This window comes from Carassius gibelio, chromosome B2, assembly GCF_023724105.1.
Source record: "Carassius gibelio isolate Cgi1373 ecotype wild population from Czech Republic chromosome B2, carGib1.2-hapl.c, whole genome shotgun sequence".
Classification (NCBI taxonomy): domain Eukaryota; kingdom Metazoa; phylum Chordata; class Actinopteri; order Cypriniformes; family Cyprinidae; genus Carassius; species Carassius gibelio.
The window spans coordinates 7238870-7250069 of record NC_068397.1 but is presented as its reverse complement, the minus strand read 5'-3'; the positions used below and the strand labels follow the sequence as shown (position 1 = coordinate 7250069).

At 35.2% G+C, this 11200-nt stretch overlaps 1 protein-coding gene across 1 annotated transcript; it reads left to right on the top strand.

Moving 5' to 3' along the window:
• Positions 1–80: 80 nt before the first annotated feature.
• Positions 81–6378, top strand: LOC127950990 (schwannomin-interacting protein 1-like). Its single transcript, XM_052548535.1, has 7 exons — positions 81–233; positions 1568–1677; positions 3779–3896; positions 4041–4241; positions 4390–4513; positions 5115–5208; positions 5318–6378. The coding sequence occupies exons 1-7, from the start codon at positions 204–206 to the stop codon at positions 5406–5408; spliced, it is 768 nt and encodes a 255-aa protein (XP_052404495.1). The 5' UTR covers positions 81–203; the 3' UTR covers positions 5409–6378.
• Positions 6379–11200: the final 4822 nt, after the last annotated feature.

The window sequence follows — 11200 nt, the reverse complement described above, 5'->3', positions numbered from 1 at the left end:
ATATCTAGAGTGAAACTGATCCCAAAACCCTGATCTAGTACAATGCCTCTTTTTGGAGCATGCGTTTTATTGTGAGATGCTTGTGCTCCTCCTCCGCATGCTTGCTTGCACCCTCCCCCTCCTTTCGTGTGATGCTGATCTCAAGGGTGTAGCTCAGACACTGCAGTAGGGCTTGGCTGCTGCACTATACAATGTGCTGAAAGATGGTGCACCAGGAGAAATGTGTTTACCAGGTAAGATGGGTCAATCTGTTTTGTGTAGCATTGGTGTTGTGGCGTGTGTGTGGGGTTTTTTTTTTTTTTTTTTTTTTTTTTTTTGCACATTTACGAAGCAGTTTCTTGTGAGGTGGTTTTCAGATTTCTTTAAATTTGTTATTAAAATAGTTACACGCTGTGTTAATGCTTTGATTTAGTTCAACAATAACTGAAAAAAGGTGCTGCTTGAATTGGAACTAATTCAAACCATTGCACACAAGGTTTTTTTTTTTTTTTTTTTTTTTTAATAGATGGCTCCATTTGCTTGAAGTGGCAACCTCTTCCACTAATGAAAGCTTTTTTTTTTTTTTTTTTTCTAGCTCTTACGGTTTTTCAGATTGTACTGGAAACCTGGTTTACAGATTGTTAATTTTGCATCACAAGAAGCGCGATTGCGGCTTTTCAATTGCCTCTGTAATTTGAGTGCATCATGAATCCGCCTCTCCTACTGTGCTTCCCTTTATGTAAACGTTAATCTCATTGGAACTGCAACCTGAGACAAATTAAACTTCCAGCGATCTAAGAAGGGAAAGCTATTGGGTTTCGCAATAGTAAGCCTTTATAAGTACGGTATTGAGTGGAAGGGGGTGTGTTTTGTGTTTTTTTTTTTTTTTTTTTTTTTTTTTTTTTGGTCGTTCCGCATCAGAAGGCAACTGTTGCCATGGCAATGATCCACATGTAATATGGAGATCTGAGAGGACATGTTATTCTTGCCAATATAGCATCATGCTGTAGTCATGCTGTTCTGTATATACCCATCTAAAAGAACATTCTCCATCTAACAGAACATTCTTTTGGCTAGTGTTCAGTTCAAACTGGAAATATAATTTTTTTTTTTTTTCAAACTTATCTGGCTTTAATGATGCTCTTTAATGTGTCTTACATATTCAGAAAATATCAAAAGTGATTCCTATAATGTTTTCAAAATGTAAAGAAGGAAAAAATAAAAGCTGGAGTGTAATCAAAACATTCTTGTATTGTGTGGATATGTTTGAGGCCTGAGCTCTTCCTTCACATGTACTGCCTGGGGTCCCCCCCCCCCCCCCCCACCTGCAGTGATTTTGGCTAGGTGCAGAATCTGAATTTAGATCCTACACTCCAATTCACGCTCTCTTTCCCACAGCAAAACCCTCATGCCCTTGAAATCCAGCACGTTATTTAAACGGTCACGAGCATTGAGTAGCCATAGCTATATGTAAGTGCATGACATCGATTTTAAAATGCCACCTCTAATATTTCTGGATGTGAGGTCTTCTGTGGCCTACATGCTGGGCATTCTCTTCATTTATTGAAGTAAACTGTGTTTTCATCAGGCCCAGAGGAATGAGAGGGAATCCATTAGGCAGAAGCTGGCCCTTGGCAGTTTCTATGACGACGGACTGGTCACCTTTACTGGCTGCAGCAAAAACTGCCTGTCCTCACGGTCAGTGTGTGTGCTTGTTCAGTGGCTCAGTGGTGTGTCTTATGTAATGTGGAATTTAATTTTTTTTTTTCTGATCGACTGGTATGTCACTGTGTACACAACTGGTCAAAAGTGTGTAATAGTCTCATGCTCCCCAAGGCTACATTTACTTTAAAAACAAAATCTGGAATATTGAGAAATATTATTGCTATTTAGAATGATCATTTTCGGTTTTCTATATGTATGTGTGTTTACTCTATAATGGAAAAGCTGAATTCCCATCATCCGTTACTCCAGTTGTCAATGTCACATGATCATTCAGAAGTCATTTTGACGTGCTGATTTGGTTATCTGCCATTAATAACTGTATTAATAATAATAAATAAAAAGTCATGATTTAAAAACCCAATTCAGGACTTTTTGATAGATATTAAATTTAAAAGAATAGCACTTGTTTAAAATGGAAGTCTTTTATAACAATCGTCTGTCAAGTTTTTTTTTTTTTAATTGTATAACAGTTTCCACAAGTATTAAGTATCAAAAACTGAAAGTTCCGCTCTGCCATCACATAAATAATTTATTCATAAAAATTATAAATGAAATAAAAACAGGTTAAGTTGTACTATTTAAATCTTACTTTTTTTTTTTTTTTTTTTTACAGTATTTTTGATTCAATAAATGCAGTTGTTTCTCAACATTTAAAAAATCTTATGCCAAACCGATCAAATAAAAACAAAAATGTGAAATTTTATTTTAGAGTTCAAATGTGTTAATCTTTGCATATCAAACATACAATTTGTTTTCAGCATATAATTCATATTAACTTGAGTAGTCAGCTCCATTTTTCACTTGACATCCGAGTCTGCTTTGTTTCCACTGTTTGATTAAAAAATGTTTGACACACACAAAAAAAAATCTATTTTAGTCTGCCGTGTTTAATGTTTGGAGCACTTTGGGGAGGAAGAAATGGTGTCTGTCGACTTGACGCATTTTCTCAAGAATAACACTGGGTGGAATATAGGCGGTGCTAATGTAGAGAGGCAAAAATGTTGTAGAGCATCAACAACAAATATTCAAAATGTTTCTGTAGGAATCTGCTCCTTACGAGATCAGGGTTTGTAGTTGTCACTTATGCCATTGTTTATACTATCCCCTAGTTTAATAAACCTTTCCATTAACCCTAAAAAAAAACTATGCAATGAAGTGCAAAATTAAAAACACCGGTAAATCATCTTTTTAAATATTTACTTTGTGTTACCCGTGTGTGTGGTCCAAGCTAAAAGTGAATGCTACACCATTTTCAGGATTATTTTTATTCATCTTTGTTCTGCCTTTTAAACTGAAAGTAAAGCAAATAGACCAACATAACACACACGCATGCCTGGTAAAGTGCTTTATATTTAATCTTTCCTAAACATTTATTAGCATAGTTACTGTATATAATTTTTTTTAGTTCTTAATAAAGACCGAAACCTCTTACCGTTTATTACTTATTTTATATTATAACTTTATTGCAATACAAAGCCATGGACTGGCCATGTTTGTTAGTGTAGTTGCTGCTTCTGTTTCTTGTATTGCAGCTCGTTTCAACAAGGTTCCTAGAAAGCTAAAGGAAAGTCCAAGAAGCATTACAGTTTAGGTGCATACAGTATTTTCCCATACTACACTCCACAGCATGTTTCACAGAGTAATTTTCCACCGCATATACCCTTATCTGTACAAGAGATCCCACAGAACCAAGGTTCATTCCAGTCTACAGAAGTGAACTCTGACACTGAAGACATTTCTATGTACAGGCTTCACTTGAAGCTTACAGCCAGTGTTTTCGTAGAATACTATTAACCACAAACTTCTACTGCAACCGAAGAGAAAAGTCTTATGCATAACTTTCTGTGGGAAGTGCATCGCTGTGGTTCACAAACTCTAAAAATAGAACTTTCACTCTTTCTCTTTTCAGTAAAGACTATCTCAAGTGTTTATTTTATAGTTATACTTCACAGTATACTTCACACCTCTTATCCCTGGAATAGCATGGAAAGATTACTAGTCAAAATGCATTCTAATGAAAAGCAATGAAATAAAAAGTTCAACAGATTGATAATTGAAAAATATCTCCCTATAGGTTACAGAATGGGGTGAATCTACAGATGTGCTTTGTGAATGACAGCAGCAGTGACCGGGACAGTGATGCAGAAGACAGCAGAACAGAGACCAGCTTGGACACCCCATTGTCACCTATGGTATAAAGCCTAGCCATTTTATGATTCATTAAACAAAGTTCTTCTAGATTTGGGAACTGTGATTTTAAAAAAAAAAAAAAAAAAAAAAAAAAAAAAAAAAAAAAAAAAATAATTTAAGCAGTTTTTGTTTCTGTCTCCCTACAGAGCAAACAGAGTTCCTCTCTGTCTGACCGGGATACAGGAGAGGAAGACCTGAACTCAGAGGATTCCGAATTCTGGCGCTTACAGCGGCGGCTGCAGGAGGAGGCCCGTGTGGCTCTGGCGCTGGCCCGTCCCATGGCCCGCATGCAGGTGGAGGTGGAGCGACAGATACAGCTACACCGCAGGTCCCCCGTGGCAGACCTGGTCAGTCACACAAGTGTCCGAGAAGAGTGCTGCGCTGGGTTATCCTCGCTGTAGTGTTCAGAAGGGCCTTAACCTCACCTCCGAGCGCTTGCTAACAATACAAAACCCAATACATTCCACTTCACTTAACTTTGTTCTTGTGTTACAGTTACCGCATCTGCCACACATCAGCGAGAGTCTAATGAAGAGGAATCTGAGGCCTGTGGACCTGAGGGACATGAGTCTCGGTCAGTTACAGGTCATCACCAATGACCTGCACTCTCAGATACAAGGTAAAGAAAGCAGACAGAAATATTCAAAATAAGCACAGAGTTTGTATTTTGTTTATTTAAAAAAAAAAAAAAGTTTGAGATTAAATTGATCAGGCAGTCAAAATGTTTCAAAACATTTCTATAATGCAATTCTAAAAAGACAAATGTAAAATAAATACACGCATGTATTTTAAAGAATGTTATCATTAATTATTGTAACTATTTAATTTATATTAAATAGTATTATTTTATATACAATTGTCAAAGACGACAGTAAAGACATTTGCCATGTAATTCTGAAAATAAGAACATTAATTACTTAATATTTTCAACATAAGAAATGTTTCTTGAAAGAATGATTTCTGAAAAACCATGTAACCCTAATGACAGTTGAAAATTCCATTATAGGAAAATTTTTAAAATGGGGAATTTTTATATAAAAGCAGATTTTAAAATGGTCATAATATTTCACAGTATCACTGTATTAACTGTACTGTATTGGTGAACTTTTTTTTTTTTTTTTTTTTTTTTTTTTGTAGTTATATGATGCAACATCTAGAAAGACAAGTCTTTGTAGAAATGGCAATAAAGTTGTTGATTTGACTTGTAATTACCGTTGCAGGTCTGAATGAAGAGCTGGTTCAGCTGTTGCTCATGAGAGATGAACTACACATGGAACAGGATGCCATGCTGGTAGATGTGGAGGATCTAACCAGGTTAGGCCGTGACCCATTTAAAACGCAGCTTCAATTAGAGCTTGCATTAAGGTTGGGATGAGTACACATCTAAAAAAAAAAAGGTCTTTTCTTTCATGTTTTTGAACAGGCATGCACATAGCCAGCAGAGGCACATGATGGAGAAATCTGTGAGCAAAGGTAAAGCAGCTTGCCACGGTCGCTGTGATTCTCCTTTTTGAGGCAAACACCACAGGGTCTAACCTCTTGTGTTTCACTATGACAAAGCAGTGTACTCCCTACAGATCCTTTTATTTTATTTTTATTTTTATTTTAAACCAGATGTGTTTTTGTCTGTTTCAAGCTTTGTGTGGATGTATGTTAATTATACATGCTGTAAGTGTTCATGCATGCCCACACCTTAGCTGAGGGTTACACACTCACTTTGTCGATCCTTCGTAATGTATAAATACAGAAAGATTCATTGAAAGGTCTGATCTTTTCCTGTACAAAATATCTGTTTCCATGATACTGAATGTGAATGGGCCTTATAGGAAACGACTCTATAGGCTAAAGGCTAGTTCACCCAAAAATGATTATTATTATTATTTACTCAACCTCATGTCAATTTAAACCTTTATGAAGTTTTGCAAAGAATATTTCTGAACTGTTTTTCCCCGTACAGTGAAAGTCAATGGGATGCAAAACAATATTAGACCCCATTTTGAAGCGTTTTTATTTCCACAGAGGAAAGAAAGTCATCCATGCATTCGTTTTTAGGTGATCTATCTATCAGTTAGTAAACTGCTTCTCTGTGCAGATTATTGCTGGATTCACTTATGAACTTTTTGCAGTCTCTCTCCTTCAGGATGAATAAGTTTACTCTATTTTTACTCTGATGCAGTGTTTGCACTGGCTGATCTGCTGTGTATGGAGCTCTCCTACCTAAAATGTAACTAAAAGTGAATATTAGGATGATGTTATTTGTTTGAAGCTGCCTGGTGTGGTGGTAATTAATTGTGTTCACAATGAACTGTTAATGTCGGTCTTTTAGGAATGTCTATTTTACTTACTTTTTCATCCAAATGTGGCATTTCCGTTTCACAGATGCAAGTGACACAACATGACTGAAATGTATATCTTTGTGCACCGAACTGTAAAAGGAAATTATGAAACAATAAATGACTTCATATGGGCCAGAATGAAATGGAATTAGAGTTCTGTTGTTATTAAAGGGATAGTTCACCCCCCCCCCCCTGCCCCCATCCACCCAAAAAAAGAAAAACAATTACCCCCATGATTTACTCACCCTCAAGCCATCACAGGTGTATATGACTTTCTTCTTTCAGACAAACAGTTATGTTAAAATGTACTGGCTCGTCCAAACTTTATAATGGCAGTTTATATTCTATTCAATTCAAAAGTGCATTCATCCATCAAAGTCCATCAAAACATTTACTCCACACAGCCCTTGGGGTTAATAAAGGCCTCATGAAGTGAACTGATGCTACTTTACTAATATATTTTATAAACCTTAATCTCTAGCTTCAGCTATAAATGTCATACTCGAGTGGCATTTAAGAAGGCGCAGGTGTAGCATATGCTCTGGTGAGAGGTGACGAATACAAACAAAATGAGGATTTGCAAAGAAAAACGTTTGTTTCTAATATTAAAAAAATTGACATTTTTCTTACAAGAAAGCATAGATTCATGTGGGGCATTTTTATGATGGGTGAATAGACTTTATTGGACTTTGAAATCTCTGCACCCCTTCACTGCCATTATAAAGCTTGGAATTTTTTTTTATTTTTTATTTTTTTTTTATATAAGATTCCAATTGTATTTACCTGGAAAAGAAAAATACTTTTTTCATATTTTGTCATATTGAAGTAGGATGGTTTGAGGGTGAGTGAATCATGGGGTAATATATTTCTTTCTGTGAACTATCCCTTCAAGTTCTAACTGTTTAGCAGAGTCACAAGGGATGAAGCACTCAACACCAAGTGTCATTGTGGTTTGTATATGGTCAGTCCCAGAAACGAAACCTGTTAAAATTAAAAAATGCAATAAATAAAAATAAATGTGTAAAAAAAGTACCTCTTTTTCTTTAATTTCACTCATCTAGTTTTTGTACCCAAGATCTACACAGAAGTGGAACAAAATATTTAGTGCCTCAGTGAAAATAGCACTTTGTCATGAAGTATCAGCATATGATATCTGAACTGAGAGTTGAGTAGTTGTCAACTTCCCTTTTGTGGCCAGATTACACAGGTCACCACCGCACTCCCGCTCTCTCCCCTTGAACCTATTGCCTATTACATCATTTTTAGGAGATATGATGTGTCTGCTCAAATGATTACAAATAATAGGGAAAATAAAACAGTTAAGTTGTTTTTAGTGGATATTCCACTCTTGTTCAACATTGTGGCCTACAAAACCAATAATATGTGAATGTATATGAATTGGAATAAATAAATACATAACACTTAAAATAAATAAAATGAATGTAACAAACTATGAATGTAAGGGCCCATCTAGTTTCTAAAAATGCAGTGTACAATACGCAGGTTAAACCCTGTGTGTGAGGTATTTCCAGGAACAGCAATGTGTTACGTGTAAAAAAGGGCAAGCCATGTGACGTTTTGATGTCAGTCTCTGTTAACACTTTTTTTTCTTTTTCTTTTTTGATGAAATATTTTAAAAGCATGAGACTGGGAAAGCTTGTAGTTTCATGCTTAAATCATTGTTCACATTTCCAGGGAGATGAAATGTGACATTCTAATTGTCCAAATAAAGGAATATTCCAGTTTAATGCAAGTTAAATGCAATAAAAAGTAAATGGGACAAAATGTTGATTAAAAATTACCATAAAAATTATGGCTTGTTCCTTATTTTCTTAAGAAGAAGAAGAAGCAGTTTTATATGGTGTAAGGAAAGTTATTCTGCTAAAACGTGTTTAAGTAAATTTATTTGAATCATTGTTTTCAGTCATTTTATGATTTTAACACATTACAGCCACTCTTAATTATTGAGCATGCTATTTTAACATTCACAGATAGGCTCAATTAACTTCCATTTTAAGGGTCCAATACAATATTGACAATATTCCTGACGTTTTACATTAAATACTAGGCTATGATAACATTCCACAAAATTCCTAGGACCTTACATCTCTTAAACGCCCAGCTTTCTTTTAAACCTTATTTTTGCGTGTTTCTGCAAAATGTTTACTATGACTGTAAACGAGAATGCAACTAAAAAAATGCATGAAATTGATGGCGATGAAAGGGGTTTTACTAAAAAGAAAGGTTCTAGATTCGTATCCCGAGCACACACTCGAACACAAATCGAAACGTGCGTTAATTCCCACGCATGCAAGAAGTGTGTCCTAAACTCCAGAGCTCAACATGTGTAATACCACGGAAATTACAAAACACATGGGTAGCAGGTTATTTTCATTTTAGTTAACAGCCAGTTTTGAAAAGGAAACTCCCTTATCTTCGAATGATTTATAAAGCAAAAATCCTGATCCTGAGCATTAGAATTTGCAAAAGTTGAATGCAACAATGCTCCCCAGGGTCTGGACTTGTAAGTATTAGTATTTATGATTTGAATCTACAAACGATTTCTACAAGTTATTTTATTTCTACTAAATGAAAGATGTATCCTATTTCGATCATATGTTGTGAAATGTGATATTTTGTTACAGATTTGGCCGTCGGCACTCTGTGCTTTGCTTTGCTGTGGCAATGCAGCATCGCCGGTCCGCTCGGAGAGCGTCAATCATCGCTGCGCCTCACCGGAACGTGCAACGTCCTCGCGCGCTCTCTGCTCTGGAACGTGTCAACGGTGCTCGAGATGGTGAGTGTCACTCGGTAAAGCAACACAAAATCGCTAATGGTGTGGTTTGAAGTCTAATAGCCTGTTGATTATCCGCTAACAGGCCCACTTGTTCAGCGGGTTTGACTGCACACAGCAGAACGCAGAGGTGCACATCAGGACACAAACGGTTTCTGCGTGCACACCACAGGTAAGAGAAGAGCGTCACATTAAAAATGATATGAAGATGCTGTCCTAATGGAGTTTAAGTATTCAGGGAAACTGTAACGAAATCATTATATCGCAGTCATCGTAAATATTAATTGCGCAAATAGTCATTGCACATAAGTGGACAGTTACAGTAGAATGGCATGTCCATTTTAACTAAAAACATATCAGCCAATTCATAAAAAATATTTTAAGAAGGCGTTTTAGTAATATTCATCACTTTTATTCATTTTAAGGATCTTTTTGCCTTCATTAGTTTAATTGGTCCTGAGATTTTTTTTATAAAAAAGTACAAATATTGAATGGTCATAAAACAAAACTTATATTATCGCTGTTATAGTACTACTACTAAATATACTAATAACAAAATAAACAATAAAAGTAAATGAGGTAACTTTTTATTATATAAGGTGTCTTTGTCACAATTCACATGTACTTGATATTATAATAACAATGAATTATGCATAATTCTAGTAGTTACATGTATAATTACACTGCAACAATTACACCTTAAAATAAAGTGTGACTGTAAATACTATCAATCATAACAATAAAAACTGAAATTACTGTTGTTTAAAATAACTATAACATATAAAAGTTCAGCTGATGATAGGGTCTTGTTTGTGGAAATAAAATCAGTTTATTTAAAATGATATTGATTAAATGTTGTCAATGGAAGCCAGTGAAATCAGCTACCTCAAAGTCCTTTATTAATAAAGATCAGTAAGTTTTCTGATGAAAATAAGTAGCCATTGTAAAAAAAAAAAAACATTACTTATTCTTTCTTCATCATAGTCCATTCTTGATTGCTGAATTTCAACATAGTCAAAACGTCACACATTATATTGTTTCCACCCAACAGAACTCCAACTGCGCTCACAGTGCTGATCTAAATATTGACGAGGTAAATATATAATCCATTTTCCCAGTTCTTCTTTGTTGGCTGTGTATCCTTCTGTAGATTACTGTCTTTTGTCTGTTATACGGAGATACCTACAATGACATATATCTTTGTAGAATGAATGCCTACAGAGAATTCTAGAAGATCTCCACTACTATCGGGAGACATTTAGAGCCTACTCCAACTCAGAGCTCACCAAATCTGTAGTTAAGAGCATTGATGAACTCATGCAGGTAAACACAAACAGATTTCTATAATTACTGTTGATTGCAAGGCTCTTTTTCACTTTCTTTTTCTTATTTATGTTGTAATAGAACTGCTTCTCTGTCTCTGCGATGGACAACTCTCCGGCCAAGGTAAAGCAGGTTATCATTTATTGATGTTTTACGTGCATTCCTTTGGCCTCTGTGATACTCTTGTGTTTGACTTATGATTTCGTATTTTTTTCAGACGCCCATGGATCATCAAAAATCTTTTCAAGAACGACTGCAGCTGTGCAAAGTCCTAAAGGGTTTCAACCTTCGAGCAATAACAATAAATCGTGTTTTCAACTACATTTTGTCAAAGTAGCAAACTAGCAGTTGTCACAAGCCGGTCTCCTTTTTCGTTTTAAGGTGTTATAAAAAGCAATGATTATTTATTAGTAAGTTATTTATTGTATTTAAACATTATTTATTAATGCAATAATGTATGCTATTTATTTTTTTGTCAACTTGATTTGTTTCTTGTTGTTTTATTAAAGGTGACCATGCACTTCAGCAAAACCTTGTTGTAGTCATGCTTGTTTAATACATAATACATACAGCAATAAGATGTAATCATTCAGGTTATCCTTTCTTTCTATTTTAAACTATCACTGCCATATTCAAACATATGTATAGCATTAAAGCGTATATTATCTGGTAATTGCTTAACAGGCTAACTACTAATATACTAACATCCTCTCTACTTCCCTATACCTTTTGCAGTTTCATCATCAGTGTGACCAGATATTGAGAAATTTTCTTTTTCTTTTGGTTTCATATACAAGCCAGTGCTTAATGACCACAAAACAATTGCTGTCATTACATAAGAGGAAGTTTCCAA

Bases quoted from the DNA above. Each gene is read 5' to 3' on its own strand.
- LOC127950990 (XM_052548535.1), top strand. From the start codon at position 204: ATGGTGCACCAGGAGAAATGTGTTTACCAG. The intron at 1,678-3,778 runs GTCAGTGTGTGT...ATCTCCCTATAG, and splicing joins AAAAACTGCCTGTCCTCACG to GTTACAGAATGGGGTGAATC. The intron at 4,514-5,114 runs GTAAAGAAAGCA...TTACCGTTGCAG, and splicing joins CCTGCACTCTCAGATACAAG to GTCTGAATGAAGAGCTGGTT.